This window comes from Cadophora gregata (genome assembly GCF_030347475.1).
Source record: "Cadophora gregata isolate MNR1 chromosome Unknown scaffold_1, whole genome shotgun sequence".
Classification (NCBI taxonomy): Eukaryota; Fungi; Ascomycota; class Leotiomycetes; order Helotiales; family Ploettnerulaceae; genus Cadophora; species Cadophora gregata.
In genome coordinates this window covers 811,504-827,712 of record NW_026695924.1, presented here as the reverse complement: position 1 = coordinate 827,712, position 16,209 = coordinate 811,504, and the positions used below count along the sequence as shown (strand labels likewise).

The window sequence follows — 16,209 nt, the reverse complement described above, 5'->3', positions numbered from 1 at the left end:
GTCAATAAAGAGCTGCTGTCCAGCCCCCAGCACTCACCGGGAAATTTTACTACCTACCTACTCGAAAGGGCATAATCATATATTTGATTGACTCTCGTTTCTGCTTCTTTATGTACCTACTTCGGTAGCCAGAACGAAACATTAATTAACCACGTACCTAACCACCTCATCTCATCTCATCTCATCTCTCCCCAACCTAAAAAGTCCGTCCATACGTAAACGACCGAGAACTGCCTGCCACTCACTCACCCACTCACTTGCCACACACTTGCCATACACACAAACACACACACATCAGTCTCCTCTCCTCTCCTCTCCTCTCCCTATTATATCCTATCCTATTCTATCCATTCCACTCCACACCACTACCAACCCCGACCCCGAGTCCACCCCACCCCATCCCACCTAACTTATCAACTTTCCACCACCCTAGGTACGCAGAGGAAGGAGCATCCCAATTTTTGCGTACCATTCCATTCCATTCCATCATGTTGAAATACTGGGTAATCTCCTATCCTAACAATTAAAACCAGATCAAATCAGACCAAATCAAATTAAATCACATCTCATCCCAGACCCAGAACCAGAACCAGAACCACAACCACACGACTACAGTTCTACAGTTCTACACGCATCCCCATTCCATTTCATTTCCATTCCCATTCCTATCCCCATCCCTATGCACCATGCTTCTGCGACCCGACCCAGCAGATTTCCAGTTCATTTCCAGGTTACAATTATCTCAAATTGATGGTGTGGTGTGTGGTTTCATAGGAGTCAGTAGCCAATCAACATCATTCAGCAATTCGGTATCACATCACAAATCACAAACAATAACCAAGCACAGAGAATACACACGTATTATATCCCAGTAAATGAACCAGTATGTCCATTCAGATTTCTATGCATCCATACGATATCTAGATCGCCACGAACCATATCCACCGCTTCCCCATCTCACCCAGCAGCTGTACTTCCGTCCTAGAGACACACATGGATGCCCTCGCCCTCGCCCTCTCAACTTCCAACACAGGCCCACCACCACCTTATTCTCCCTCGTCTTGCTGTTGTTTTCCTCTTCTTCATCCTTCTTACTGCAACTCACATCCGCCAAAAAAAATCCGCTACACGCAAAGCTCAAGAGCAAGCTAGATCTGCACCTAGTAAAGCACAAAAGCAAGGTTGTAGACGGATACAAAAAAAAGAACAAGAAACAGCCCAAAGAGCAACGAGTGGAACGAATAGCTGCTGTCCAAAAAGATAAGAGCTTCTGCAAAGATAGAAGAAATCGAATAAATGAAGGCGAATGAATGAAGTTGAACCGAAATAAGCAAACACATTGAAGAAAGAAGTATTACAACACAATATCCATGCAAGTATCCAAGCTCCCCAAACCCCCTGAGTATCTTCTCTCAGTAGAGTCAGCCGCCTAGTTGCCAACAATCTCTTCCTCTGCCCAACCGTTCAATCCATTCAGGCTCATGCCAGAATTATCCTGAATGGCAAGTCCATAGCCATTTGAGAACCCGTTACCATTACCGAGCCCCGAGAAAGAGCTCTGGTATTGATGTCCACGTCTCTGTTGGTCTTCATTCTGGTTTCCATTCTCTTGCTGAGCAAAAACTGGCAGACTGACAGCACGGTTGTGCTGACTGCGTGCTGGTGCCAGAAGACCATTCATGGTTGGTGCGGCTGATTGCCCATTCTGGAAACCGTTGATGCTCGCAGATTGCTGGTGTCCCATACCCTGGCTGTTCGGGATGTCAAGAGCATCAAGGTTCTGAGAAGCATTGCCATACAGAGCGTTTTGCTGAGCAATAAGAACCTGTTGTTGCTGCTGTTGCAGTTGAGCTACTGAGTACGGATCAAGTTGTTGCTGTTGTTGCTGATGAGCTTGTTGCGAAACTTGGTTGAGATACATCGTCAGAGGGTTGTTGCTTCCTGCATTGAGAATTGTGGATGGTGTCTGGGCAGGGAAGGTAGCGCTACCAGTGGCAGATCCTGGAGCCTGGGAGTTGGTTGGCGAGCTACCGTTCTGGCTACGCTGGAGTCCACCGCTGTTTGGAGGAGGCGAGTTCACACCATCATTGCGAGGAGATTGTTGAGACTGTTGAACTTGACGAGGAGGGTTTCCACAACGATCCTTGCCAAAGTTGACCTTGAATCGTCTGTAATCATCCTTGCCTCGAACGGCCTCGATTGCCTTGATAGCGTTGGCGATATTGGTGAAGTTGACGAATGCGCAGCTCTTCTCTCGAAGGGTGTTCACAAGCTCAATCTCGCCATACTCGGAGAAGTCCTGTCTCAGCCTCTCCTCGGTCCAGGATTCATCCAAGTTTCCAACGTAAACATTTCTGGAAGCACCACCGCTAACAGCAAGAGCAATAGCAGCTGGAAGTGCGCCAGAGTGCTTTCCCCATCCAATCTTCAATCTCCTGTTGTGAATCATTAGGCCTTGCAAGTTGCTCAAGGCGTAGAAAGAAGCTGCTGAAGTAGGATCAATAAATGTGACGAAGCAGATGTGCTTGTCGGGTATATATCGAATATGGTGCAAAAGTCCACCACGGACAACATTACAAATCTCCTCAATCGTGGTTTCGGGGTGAATATTTCCAAGGTAAACAGTTCTATTGCCAAGGTTGTTAATGCCTCCAGCAGTTGTGGCAACAGCTGCAGCAGCAACAGATTGTTGGGCCAGAGCATTGGAGATCAGATCACGATCAGCGCCGTTTAGTACATGAGCGTATCCAGGAGCAATACCGAGGTATTGAGCGGCATTCTGCTGTTGGGTCTTGGAGACGTAGGCGCACCTATCCTTTCCGTAGTAAACACGGCGTGGTGATTGCCACTTTGGCTCCTGTGGGAGTTGTGCGACAGCCTTGATGGCGTTACCAATAGACAGGAAGTGAACGAAGCCAATCGCCTTTTCACGGACAATCTTGACGGTGTCGATCGGTCCAAACTTGCTTAAATCCTCGCGAAGCTCATCCTCAGTAACAGTCTCCTCAAGATTACCCAAGTATACATTTCTGGAAGCACCTGACTGTTGAACCGCCAGAGCAACAGATGTTGGTACCTGCGAAGGTTTACCCCATCCAACCTTGATATCCTGACCGCGAATGGAAAGCTTCTTCAAGATAGCATCGGAATGGAAATGTGTGGCAGAGCTCCCATCCAAGAATGAAATGAAAGCACAGTTCTTGTCTGGCAGAAGTCTGACAGACTCGATTTGTCCACTTCGTACATGTCCCAAGATTTCCTCCGCAGATGTCTCCGGAGGAATGTTACCCAAGTATACTGTTCTGCTTGTGCCCGAAACCAAACCAGGTGACATTTGGACTGGGGAAGATGGCTGAATCTGCATCTGGCTCATCTGGTTGTTCAAATTCGCGAATCCGCCTGTTGGGGATTGGGGGTTGTAAAATTGAGGAGCGCCATAGGTCGAGGGCGAAACGAGGGTCTGGTACAATTGGGGAGAGAGCGGGCTCATGTTCTGCTGTTGTGCCTGCTGTTGTTGTTGCTGCTGTTGGTTGTGTTGCTGGAAGCTAGCGTAGTTCTGGAACTGGGGGCTCTGGAAGGCGGCTGGTGTACCTGGCTGGAACGGGGATCCAAGCAAGAGCTGGGAAGGAAGCAAGGGAGTAAACTGCATGTCGAAGGCGGTACCGGGAGTAGCCATATCGTTCTGGCCCTGCTGGTTCATGGGCTGGGTATTGATGGAGGGAATGTTCGCTCTTCGCGGATGTCTATCTCCATAACCGCCCATCGAGAACTGGTTGGAGCTGTAGGCTCCGTGAGAAAACCCGGTGTCACTGTTGGAAGGCTTTGAGGCATGGCCTGGAAATCTGCTGGCAGTCGCAGCACCTGGCCCATTCTGGGCATTCTGAGTCTGTATTTCCTGCATCCCAAGAAGATGAGGTGGCAGGACAGAGCTGTCCCGCACAAGTGATGATAATACAGCCGTTTTGAAGGATTAGGAGTGCCAAAGGAGGCACTTGTAGTGGGATTGGAAGCAACGAGCACCTGTCGTAAATCTGGTCGGGTCAAAGAGCGAACGACCAATTGCAGGGGAAAAGTGCAAGTATCCGTTCCAAACGAGACAAGCCTTTCGCGGTTTCAATTCGTGGGGTTGATTAAGAGCCGAAGGGGGGAAGCCGGTAGAATGTTTGATATAGACAAATTCTTGTATAAATTAAGTATCCGTAGTTTGTATACAAGTATCTCGAAATAGGAAGCGAAGAACACGGCGACGGTATCTGAAATAGAGTTCGAGAACTTTTGACTTTCGCAGACTTTGATCGAGGTGTATTTCGAGTGAGGAAGGGGTTGGGTTGATGCAACTGTCTGGTCGAACAAAGAACAGGGAGAATGTGCCGAATTGAGCGAGCGTGGAGGTTGGAATGGGGGATCCTGAATAAAGAGTATATGTAAATTGGCGGGAAGAAGAAATGGAAAGCAGCAGCAAAGAACGGCAGCTAATGAGTGTATGATTGACCACTGAAGTAGCAGCAGCCAAGAAGAAGCTGGATGAAGCAAAGGGGGCGAAGGAGGAGGAGGAGGAGGAAGAGAGTGAAGAGGAGAGAGAAGAGAAGGAGAAGGAGAAGGAGAAGGAGAAGGAGAAGGAGAAGGAGAAAGTTGGTCTGAGAGCAAGAAGGGAAGCAATACGGACTTGGGTGAGGGCGGCTGTCCAAATAGGGAGCTGCAATTTCAGAAGGGGCCAGGAGAGACCGCGCTAGCTGCTTCTCGCTTAGGCGGGCACAGGGATGCGCTCCGTGGGATGGGGCTGGACGGCTCCTGAATGTTTTTAGATAGCCATGTGTCCAATCAGCGCGTGTCAAGAAATATATATCCCATCGTTTGGGCTTTGAATATGCTAAAAACCGTAGGTGTATGTATAAGTGGCACTATGAATACATGGCTTTGACTACCTACGAACCTGTGTTGACTCTAGAGATTTACATTAATCAGTGAGGAACACATCGCTTCTGGCTTCCTTTCAAGACAGGGGCGTCGGCTATGTTTTAGGAACTGATAGCACCAATTACACGGCTCCACCAGCTTGATTAAACATTGATATTGGTGCATCAGATCAATTGAACCATGATTGCACTTGTAATTGCTTTCCTTGAATCGAATGTTCTCTGTAAAGAATAAGATAGTCCATTTCCATTATCAATATCTGATCAACCAGCGACACTCCCTCTTTGTACAAATCCCCTGACTCAAGAACTCCTCATCCGTGCCTCACGCACCACCTCACCTCGCCTCGCCTCGCCAGACGATTCAACTAAACTCGCTCACCTAACGCCCTTGCTCGGTTGCCACACATACCGGTAGTAGGTATCATATCATCCCATCTCAAGAGAGTCGAGACAAACGTCATGTTAGACATCATCTCAACACACCAAGCCAAACCACTCAGGTCAGACGGAAAAGCCAGTCCCGTCTTGACAACAATGCGAACCCAGCCTCTCACTCTTCCCTCTTCATTCTTGAATTCTTAGTTCCAGCCCATTCACTAGCATGATCATGAGTCTGGAAGAAACCTCCTATCGCCTTAAGACCCTTTCCAGGTTGTTCATCGATCAACTCCAATCACTCGCTTACACTTCCAAACCCCTATTCCTCTCAAACCCAGCACATATAACTACCTACTCATACAAGGCGCAAATCATATGAAGATCAATACCTTAGGTTGTATTCTCATCTAAAGCTAATCTCATGAGTATTGACCGGTACAGTACAGTACAGATCTCCGATCCTCAAGATCTCAACTTCTGCCTCACACGCACTCAATCTTCAACGTTTCAAGCTCCCAACCTTGAACCCCTCCGAGCCCCATCCCCCATCCCCCTGTTAACCGTTTCCGTTTCCGCTTACCCAGCAGCCCAGACCAGAACCTCCTCCAACAACGGCCATACCCCCCCCTTCCCCCCCCCCCCCCCCCCGGCAGGCTTCAAAACTTCAGAAGAACACCCCACCTGCATGGTCTCCCAGCGTCGTCCCAGACATTTGTTCTTTGTTCCCTCATCCCATCCCATCCCATCCCATCCCGTCTATCCCTTCTGGAACATCTCATCTCATCTCATCCCATGCTTCTACCTCTCCTACCTCCGACGTCGTATCAAACGTAAATTCGGACGAGACTTTTTGACCTTCAATCCAACCCAGGAAACCTCCCGAGTCATCCATCATACAGTATTTGCCTTCCCGCACAGGGCTCATTCATCTCCAAGCCAACTCCACTCACATAGTGGAGACTCTCTGCTCCATTCGGGCTTTATCTCAGACGCGCAGGCGCGAGGACCCTTGTCTTTTTATCCTGTCTTGGCAAATGGCATTGTGCTCCATTCGCCTCGCTTGAATGAACCCCTTTTCTCACTCCACTAGGTAGACCTTTGAGAGTCTTGAGATCTGAGGTGATGTGATTTTCTAGCAGAACATATCTAAATACCCCATAAAGAGAGGCAAGGAGGCAGTAGATTTTCGGTAGGTGAATCAATCATCTTGACTCCAGCGTAGGGACTTGGATCGTTACGGGGATGGGGATGTAGGGTCGAGACCGGTAGGTCTAGACTCGTTTTCGAGGCTTTGTATGTATGTGCATTTAATGCCCTGAAAAGTGTTCTGGCCATAGAAGATGGATTCATAGGATACTACTACCGGTGGTATCAGACGAGACAAGATGTTGTATGGCAGAGAAAGCATGAAATGATATCATTGACGCTATTCCCACAATTGGCTCAAAGCAAATCTATCTATCTGACTCTCCGTCCATCTTGCCTCCACGAAGTGATCGTCAAATGCTAATCGAGATGTGCAGTTTGTAGTATGCAGAAACATATCTACGGCTTGCAGCGACCCATGAAGCGAGGATACAGACAGCAGGTACGAACAGAGTGTTGCTTGCAGATCCAGGCAATAAATCGCTCAAGACCTAATCCGTAACCACCGTGAGGGGAAGTGCCATACCTGTCATTCGGTTAGCAACCATGTATGTTTCAATCTAAAGGAAAACTTACTTTCGCTGCTCGGTGTACCAGTAGTACTCCTTTGGTGAGATACCCTCTCTCTTATACGCATCCATCAACTCCTGATAGCCCTCCATTCTCATCGACCCACCAACGATCTCACCAACGCCAGGCATGAGTACATCGACACTCTCCGTTACACGTGGGTCCAAGGGATCCTTCTTCATGTAGAAAGCCTTGATCTCGACTGGGAAATGGGTGAGGAGGATAGGGAGGTTGATGATGTCGGTCATTCTTCGCTCGGCCGCCTCAGCAATATCGTCTCCGAACACATGGGGGTTGCCTTCTTCGTTGAGGATAGGGGGGTTTTGAGCGTTCAACCAGTCAATGGCATCAGAATATCTCATTCTCTTGAATGGTCTGGAAGGAGGTTGGAATTCGGGGTTGAGCTCCTTGATGTAGCCAGCAATCTCCTTATCCTCCAAGATGGTAGTGATGACTCTGCTGATCATCTCCTCCAAGTGATCCAGCAAATCGTCGAAGTCAATGAAATCGAGCTCGGCTTCAACGTGGGTATATTCGGACAAGTGACGACGAGTTAATGACTTCTCAGCACGGAAAGACTTCTCAATGCAGTAAACGTTTCCAAGACTGGGGAGACCAGTCTCCAGGTACAGTTGGGAAGATTGAGTCAGATACGTCTTCTCTCCGTAGTAATCCAATTCAAACAGTGTAGATCCGCCTTCGACTTGTGTTTGAACAAACGCTGGAGGACTGATCTTGGTGAAATGAAGCTCTCTGTATGCCTTTGCGAATGCCCACTCAACAGCAGATCTAACCTTCATAACTGATGAAGCAGTGTCACCTCGAAGAACTAAGTGACGGTTGTCCAACATTGCCGAGTCCCATTGATCTTGTTGAGCCGAAACTCTGTTGGTGATAGCATCTGCATCTGAAGGACTTGCCCCAATGACCTTGTAATAATCGACATGGAGTTCGCGGTTATCGGGAGCAGTCTGACCAGCCAGGACCTTTCTCATTTCCCCAAACAGCGTGAGGGAAGTACCCTGAGCGAAAGTGAGAGCCTCGTAGGTCTTCGTCAAGTTGCCAGAAATAACACATTGCAAATGTCCATATCCATCAATCAATGTAAGGAAGGTTGCTTGCTTCTGTTGTCGCAGTCTGTGTATGCGTCCAGAAACCTTAACTCGCGTGCCCTTAACGTCTCCCTCGCCCAACTCAATGCTCTTGTCTCCAATTGTGATCTTAACGGCTTTCGGCAGACTCGAGTCCTCGGTGAGAACAATCTTCTTCGCATCTTCGAGGGTTTTCAAGCGTGCCTTCTCCTTCTCCTCCTCTTGGGCGGCTTGCTGTTGTTGTTTCAGGACCTTCTTCTTGTGTGCATCCAATGCGCTCGCGGCCTTCTTCACAGCAGCTTTGGCAGGTTCTTTCCATACAAGTCTCTCTGCTGGATCTCCATCTGCACTGACTGGGCCGGTCACAGATGCGCGCGATTGGTATGTCTTCCCATCACTCCCACCCTGTTGAATGTAGGCGTATGCCAGCGACTTGTATGGTTTCGACTCCTCTCCAGTTGCTGTCTCGTCATCTTTGCCGGCATCCGTATCGACGTAAATGGTATCCATCTTAACTCGGCTTGCGAGTTCTTGTACTGCGGCCATGTTGGTGAAAATATGGTGTGTTGCTGTTCTCAATTGACAATTCTCGACTTTTTGGTGGGGGAGATATGCTACAGTTCTGAAGACTCACCGCTTTGAGTCACCCCTCAATCAGGGTGTGGCAGTATCCGAAACTCCTGAGATTTTAGTGGACTAGGGGACTGAGCTGGAAGCCATTTACGCGGGTTCAACGCGTGCCGACGCGACGAGGCATCATCGTCTTTGTGTCGTCTGCCAAATTCTCTGTTTTGATTTCTTGACTGCGCCTCTCCAATTCCACCGATTAAAATAAATATCAACGTAATACCAAATTCTCTGTTTTGATTTCTTGACTGCGCCTCTCCAATTCCACCGATTAAAATAAATATCAACGTAATAGAATACGAAAGAACGAGGTAGAAGTTTGATCTGCCTAGAATCGCTATTCTCTCAACAGCAAGCGCGACTGTTGCCTTCAGGTAGCACGCAGGCTGATCCTACTTCTCTTCGCCATCTCCCGATGATATCAGTCTTCTACAACCACAACCTCCTCAGACATAATTGTGGCTTCTCGAAGATTGATCGGCACGCTCTTTACGCAGAGACAGGTTCTTAAGTTATTCAAGATGCCGCCCAAACAAGCAACACTGGGGTATGTGAAAGACTCCCAAACCACCTTGGGGTGGGTCAGACTTGTGTATGTTTATGTGCTTGTGCTAATATCCATTTCAGCAAATTCTTCGGGAAACCCAATGGCACAAATGCTCCAGCCAAGCAATCGAAGCTCGCTTTCTCCACAAAGCCTTCCAGCGTTACCCCCAGTTCCAGCGCGACCATGGAGAATGAAGATACCGAGATGAAGGATGAGGAGTCAGATACGGAAGTCAAGCCTAGGACCAAGAAAGAAGAGCCCATTGACTCGAAGGAGAACATGAAGCCTGGTAATGGTACGAAATCAATAGCTCGATCAAAAGTCCAGTGCTGACTTGCTCCTTACAGAGACGAAGAAGCGATCGAGATCCCCACCTGCTGCAGAAGTCAAGTCAGAGACGAAGGACAAAGTCAAGAAGGAAATCGTAGAAGTGGAGGAAGATGATGACGAAGAGCCTGTTCTAAAGCGACCTCGACGAGGTGCCAACACGTTTAAAAAAGACGCAGAGGAAGTGGAGGTTGAAAGTAAACCAGCAGCGAAACCTAAGCCCGGACCCAAGATCAAAGCAAAAGCAGCTCCCAAGAAATCATCAATGCCGCCACCAGCGAAGAAAGGCAAATCAGAGGTCAAGAAGGAGGAAGAGGATGATGACGAAGTTGAAGTGGTCAGCTCAAGCGCAAGCTCGAAGAGACGAGCATCCAACGCTTCTTCTGTTTCCGAGGTCGATGAAGAGCTGGAGGAGGACGAGGAGGACGAAAAGCCCGAGGTTGCAGCCAAAACCCGTGAGAAGATTCAGACAACACTCAAGGCAAAGGCGAAGGATCCATTTCCAGACTGGAGGCCCGGAGAGCCAGTACCATATGCAGCTCTCTGCACAACATTCTCCCTGATCGAGATGACTACGAAGCGGCTGGTCATAGCTGCACACTGTTCTCTGTTCCTTCGACAAGTTCTAAGGCTGACTCCAGAAGATATGCTGCCAACCGTCCTTCTTATGATTAACAAGCTGGCTGCAGATTATGCTGGAATTGAACTTGGGATTGGCGAGTCCTTGATTATGAAAGCCATTGGTGGCAGTACCGGTCGTAGTCTTGCAATAATCAAGGAAGATCAGAAGCAAATTGGTGATCTCGGCTTGGTTGCCGTCAAGAGTAGAGCCAACCAACCAGTGATGTTTAAGCCAAAACCTTTGACGATTCGAGCTGTTCACAAAGGACTGATGGATGTTGCCACGACATCTGGAGATGGAGCTCAAGGCCGGAAGGTTGATCTGATCAAGAAATTGCTCGCTGCCGCCGATATAAACATGTCTGGCAAGGTTGACATCAACAAGGACAAGGGTGGAGCAAGTGAGGCAAAATTCATTGTACGGTTTCTTGAGGGAAAACTACGTCTTGGTCTTGCCGAGAAAACTGTACTTGTTTCTCTGGCACAGGCCATGGTGTGCCACGAGATTGAGGCCAAGGGATCTGGAAAGGTTCCAAGTACAGAGCAACTGGCAAAGGGAGAATCGATACTGAAGGCTGTTCACAGGTATGGTATTCTCCAGTGAGCGACTTAATTGTACTGACTTGCGTAGTGAACTACCGAGCTACGATGTGATCATTCCAGCAATGTTAGAACATGGCATCTTTAATCTTCGCGACAACTGCAAACTTCAACCTGGTGTACCTTTGAAGCCCATGTTGGCAAAACCAACCAAGGCTATTACAGAAGTATTGGATCGATTCGAAAACCAAACCTTTACTTGCGAATACAAGTATGATGGTGAGAGAGCTCAAATCCACTACGTAGCAAAGGACTCGCCTCAACAATACCGCGGCCCTGCTTCGGCAGCTACCAAGACGGAAAGCGGTGGACTCGCTGCAATCTTCTCCCGTAACTCCGAAGATCTCTCCAAGAAGTACCCCGATATCCTTGCTAAACTCAATACCTGGGTCAAGCCAGATACAAAGAGCTTCGTCCTCGACTGTGAGACTGTGGCCTGGGATCTGGTCGAGAAGAAAGTCCTCCCATTCCAACAGCTCATGACTCGAAAGAAGAAAGATGTAAAGATAGAGGATGTGAAAGTCAAAGTCTGTGTCTTCGCTTTTGATCTCTTGTTCTTGAATGGAGATGCAGTTGTTGGAAAGTCTCTTCGGGAGCGTCGAGAGCTTCTCCACGAATCTTTCATTCCTGTAGAAGGAGAGTTCACATTTGCTACTAGTATGGATGGACAGGAGATCGACGAGATACAACTGTTCCTAGATGAGAGTGTGAAAGCTTCTTGTGAGGGTCTTATGGTGAAGATGTTGGATGGGACAGAGAGTGGTTACGAGCCTAGCAAGCGAAGTAGGAATTGGCTCAAGGTATATCCTCTCACCTTTCCACGAAGTCCACACAACTAACACAAAGCCAGATCAAAAAAGACTATCTCTCAGGCATAGGCGACTCCCTCGACCTCGTCGTCCTCGGCGCCTACCACGGCAAAGGCAAACGTACCTCCGTCTTTGGCGCCTTCCTCCTCGCCTGCCACAATCCCACCACCGATACCTACGAAACAATCTGCAACATCGGCACCGGTTTCTCAGAAGCCCTCCTCTCAACCCTCCACGCCGAACTCTCCCCTCTCATCATCGACCGCCCCAAACCCTTCTACTCCCACTCTGCCGGCAGCGCGCACCAGCCTGATGTCTGGTTCGAGCCAAAGGTCGTCTGGGAGGTCAAGACGGCGGATCTTACTCTCAGTCCGAGGTATAAGGCTGGTTGCAAGGAGGGTCTTGAGGGCGGTGGGGATAAGGGAATCAGTTTGAGATTCCCACGGTTCATCAAGATCCGTGATGATAAGAAACCGGATATGGCGACGAGTTCGAGACAGGTGGTGGAGATGTATAGGAAGCAGGAGAGTGTGACGAAGAGCAAGGGCCCGGCGGTTGATGATGACTTCGAGTATTGATTGTGTGGACTCGCTTTCCCTGGGCGGGCAAGAGAAGAGTGATGTGGAGAGTACGTATATGTGCTTTGCTATATTGCTGTGTTCGCTAGTTCTGTTGTCTTGTCCTCGATGGAGCCGACCTCGCTTGTTGCGTTTGCGAATAGAGGCTTGTACGCAGAAACGAAAATTTCTTCTCTATCTGTATTGAATAAACAAAGGGATTAGGACTGCAAAGTTGGGCGTTATGGCTTCTAGCTTTTATATCTGCTTGATCAACCCAGGGCAGAAATGGAACAATATGGCACGGCGTGGAATTATTGCTTGTATTCGGCTGCACACACGGCATTTCTACTAAGAACAGACATTGCTTGCGAATCTCGAAATCAATAAATAAATAAATCAATAAACACAACTCTCGAACCACTACAGTGCACTGCTCTTGATTTTCGTGTCCTAGCTAGTTGGGTTACTGTTACTAGAGTGAGGAAAGTATCTAAGTATGCAAGAAGGAGAAAGTTGAAAAGGCTATTTTGGCGACAATGATTAGAGATGTGAGTGTCAGATAAATAGATTGTTTGTTACGTTGTTTGATTATTCGGGCCGGTTCAGTGAAGCCACACGGAATGTTTATAATATTACGGCTTGTTATTGTGGTGAAGATCTCCGGCAATAATGAATGAATGAATGAGTGAAAGAATGAATGAATGAAGCAAGCGAGACAGACTATGGAGTTTTCCAGCACAGAGGGGATTCCTTTATTACAGTATGTTTACTAACTCACACCCCGGCAGATTTTCTTCTATAACAAGTTTCAAATTCATTAACCAACTGGAGACCATGCAACGAACACGCCATGCCACTTCCTCGCATAGCACACGATACACAAGGTTGCTTACATACTATACCTACGCATACGATGGCATGCATAGCATAGTATAGCATTTAATGTTGTGTCTTTAACTGCATGCGTTTGCAGGGTGATCCTTATCTGTATGTACATGTACATGTACCCTACAATTGGAGGTATGTAGGTAGGGACGGGCTAGGGTAAGAAAGTACGACATGAAGGCCCAGCTGATCCTAATCCTGAGCTGCATATGCCTTACTCGCACAGCATGTATTGTGTTGTGTCTTGCGATTCTCGGCGTGTGCCGAATAGAGTATGCTGTGCATGTTTGTGATTGAGATGTGCTGTTCGCTGCTGGTGGTGGTGGGATGTACAAAGCGAGGAAGAAGCCGAAGAAGATGTGTTGTCTCTTTCGACTTTCCTTCCTGTCTGTGGTTCTCGCCAATACTACCGCCAGGTGAAGTGACTGGTACCAAAAAGGGGTGACTTGAGAATCTGGCTTCCATCTCCATTGTCTAGATGGGGGCCTTGATTGTTTCGGCTGCGTATTGGTATAATTGCTGGAGTTTTGATAAAGCTCAAGTCCTGAAAATTGAAGTATCATTAACTACCGTCGTGGCTCTATTCATGTCCAGCTTCTCAGCCTTTCAAGCCTCCTCCTCTTCCTCCTCTGCCAAATATCCATGCTGCAGCATCGTCGAATGATCATGCAGCAATTCCTTCTTTTGCCCTACCCTTCACACTCCCTGCCTCTGCAGCCAGAGCCTTCGCCCTGTACTTCCTCGCTCTGCGAATCTGTATCTCTAGCGCCTGCATCTGTAAACTTATGCTCGCCAGACGTGGTATGGAAGATTCGACGAGTTGGATGGAAGAGGATTGGGCAGTGCGGAGAGCGGTGGGAATGCTGAAGCCGAACATGCGGATTGGATCTGGGGTTTCGTTTGGGGTGGGAGTGGGTTTGGGAGGTGAGGGATCGTTGTTCTTGTCTGTGGAAGTATTGGCAGAGAGGTCGGTTCCAATGCTGACTTTCTCCATGCCTTCCGCAATATCTTCCGTCTTATCACTGTCACTGCCATCTTCCTCCTCTTGCCCTTCCACCTTATTCACAGAGGTCTGCTCTGTCGCTGCAGATTCCTCTTCCACAACCTTCCCAAACTCAAAAACCACCGTCCCATCTCCAACATCTCCTGTCACTCTGCACACCCGATTAGGCGTCAAAGCCCTCCGATCGTAAGCCTCCCTCCCATAGCTCACTCCTCTCTCTGCCTGGAAGTTGGCTCGAGCGATATTCGTGTAAATCTAGAATACACAATAAAGTCAACGTTAAGTTCACCCATAGTAACCAGACAGGGCGAAGAGCCAAAAAGAGGATCGAGCGCCGGAAGACCCAGGCCGCATAGGAGAAATAATAGAGTTCCCGCGGGGAAGAGGGCCATACCGAAGACTGCAGCGAGCTAAGAGAGCCGCGCAACGAGGTGTATTCGTCCAGGAGGGTCAGATAGCGGACGAGCAGAGAGTCGATCTCGTCCGAGAGGGCTTGAGAGTCTGTCGCCATGATTGTTGCTGTTGAGGTGTGAATTGCTTGCTTGTCTAGACCGAGCAAGCTGAGCTGAGCGGAGGACCTTTTGGCATAGGATGGGATGGGATGTGACGGGGGCTTGCAGAAAGTCTAGAATCAACAGAGCTTAGGTTCGTGATGAATTTATTGGCGTGTTGGCCACGCGAGCGACGCGTTCGTGCTGGGCTGGGATGTCCGTGTGGGATGGTGAGAGGAGGGATTGGATGGACTTGAAGACGGCGTGGAATTGGATTTGAGGAGGGTTAATGGGAGACAATGCGGATGGAATGGAATGTCCTTGTAGCGGAAATGACAGTAACTTAGAGTCGGAGGGGGGGAGGGAGATATAAAGTTTCCCAACGATGTTCTTCTTCCCATAAACTGGAACCCCACCTTTTCTATCTTCTGCCCTTCCAGCTCCTCCTCCCTCCTCCGGGTTATCGTCACTCACTCCCCTCACCGCCTTTGATATCAATCGCCAGGTATCAAGTCCGCTAGAACCCGAGCCAGAGGAGTATCTTCCAGTTGTCTTGCTTGTAATTTACAATTCTTGCTTGCTGGATTTTGTTCTCTTCACGGTCGATTGGTCCTGGATCCAAAACTGCCATTTTATTGCTTATCCCAAGCAGGCAGGCAGGCCTCAGTCGGCGTTCGTTTCACGACTTCCTCTGTTTCTGCTGCGGTGCGGGCCCTTGATCGTGCATCCTGACTGGAATCCCCTCTGGTCCAGTCCAGTGCTTTGTTTCCCAATCCATAACTCAACCCAGCCCGGATGCACACGAGTTGCCCTGAACTTCAGTCTGCATCCTAAGGTAACGAATAAACTGTATCAATCTGCAGCTGCACCGCTTTGCACGTCTGGACGTCTGCACGTCTGCACGGCTCCTGCAAGCCAACAACAGTTCAACCACCACCCGTTCCGTCTCATCCTCATCTCAATCCCCAGCTGGGCCTGCCCTGCCCTATTTCAGTGCCTGCCGCCTGGCTCCCCCAATTACGAATACTGCACGCACTATCTCGCTGCATCACTGCGCCGATTATTATTGCCTCGTTCGTCCTCCTGAATCATTTACTGTCTGATCCAGGATCCCAGATCCACTTCTCTACGTCGTCAACCCACTCGGTCCCAGGAATCAACAGTCCGTTGCCCAGGCCGCCTCCTATCCAATCCTTGCGACAATCAAATCAAATCAAATCAACAACCAACCTGCCGTTCCCTACTGTACTGTACTGTAACAAACAGTGCCGCAACGACATCTCGATCTCCAACCTCACCTCACCTCCTGACCTGCCTCGCCTGCCTATACTCGATATTCCGTTCTTGCCTGTCGTCCACCGCTCGCTGAATACGGTCGCTGAAATCCCAATCCGGTCTGCTGCTTCCTGCTGTGCTCACTCGCTGCTATTTTAGCCGCACTCCCAGCAATCCAGTCCAGTCCAATCCGCATCCTGTCCAGAACAGGCCAACCCGAAAAGGGCCAGCTCTGCTACTTATCGGCCTGGATAGCCATAGCCATCTTCGTCTCGTCCGTTGTAACATCCAACGACGCCCATCTCCCGAACGATCTCCCACCGACCCCCGAGTCGACCTCTCCGTGCGCAGTCAGTGAGC

At 48.9% G+C, this 16,209-nt stretch overlaps 4 protein-coding genes across 4 annotated transcripts; 1 reads left to right on the top strand and 3 right to left on the bottom strand.

Moving 5' to 3' along the window:
• Positions 1-865: 865 nt before the first annotated feature.
• On the bottom strand, positions 866-4,630 carry ONS95_000257 (uncharacterized protein). The gene has a single exon (XM_058493404.1). It carries the CDS (start codon positions 3,899-3,901, stop codon positions 1,430-1,432), a length of 2,472 nt encoding a protein of 823 aa, XP_058363604.1. The 5' UTR covers positions 3,902-4,630; the 3' UTR covers positions 866-1,429.
• A 1,300-nt stretch (positions 4,631-5,930) lies between these two features.
• On the top strand, positions 5,931-12,643 carry ONS95_000255 (uncharacterized protein). The gene is made up of 5 exons (XM_058493402.1): positions 5,931-9,278; positions 9,359-9,573; positions 9,626-10,811; positions 10,858-11,626; positions 11,677-12,643. Exons 1-5 carry the CDS (start codon positions 9,253-9,255, stop codon positions 12,211-12,213), a joined length of 2,733 nt encoding a protein of 910 aa, XP_058363602.1. The 5' UTR covers positions 5,931-9,252; the 3' UTR covers positions 12,214-12,643.
• On the bottom strand, positions 6,843-8,650 carry ONS95_000256 (uncharacterized protein; the record flags this gene model as incomplete). The annotated part of the gene is made up of 2 exons (XM_058493403.1): positions 6,843-6,969; positions 7,020-8,650. The coding sequence occupies 2 exons, from the start codon at positions 8,648-8,650 to the stop codon at positions 6,843-6,845; spliced, it is 1,758 nt and encodes a 585-aa protein (XP_058363603.1).
• Positions 12,644-13,744: 1,101 nt separating the features above from the next.
• On the bottom strand, positions 13,745-14,594 carry ONS95_000254 (uncharacterized protein; the record flags this gene model as incomplete). The annotated part of the gene is made up of 2 exons (XM_058493401.1): positions 13,745-14,338; positions 14,478-14,594. 2 exons carry the CDS (start codon positions 14,592-14,594, stop codon positions 13,745-13,747), a joined length of 711 nt encoding a protein of 236 aa, XP_058363601.1.
• Between the last annotated feature and the right edge of the window lie 1,615 nt (positions 14,595-16,209).

Excerpts from the sequence above, each read along its gene's own strand:
- ONS95_000257 (XM_058493404.1), bottom strand. The coding sequence starts at position 3,901 with ATGCAGGAAATACAGACTCAGAATGCCCAGAATGGGCCAGGTGCTGCG.
- ONS95_000255 (XM_058493402.1), top strand. The coding sequence starts at position 9,253 with ATGCCGCCCAAACAAGCAACACTGGG. Across the intron at positions 9,279-9,358 it reads CCCAAACAAGCAACACTGGG|CAAATTCTTCGGGAAACCCA; the intron begins GTATGTGAAAGA and ends TATCCATTTCAG. Across the intron at positions 9,574-9,625 it reads GAACATGAAGCCTGGTAATG|AGACGAAGAAGCGATCGAGA; the intron begins GTACGAAATCAA and ends TGCTCCTTACAG.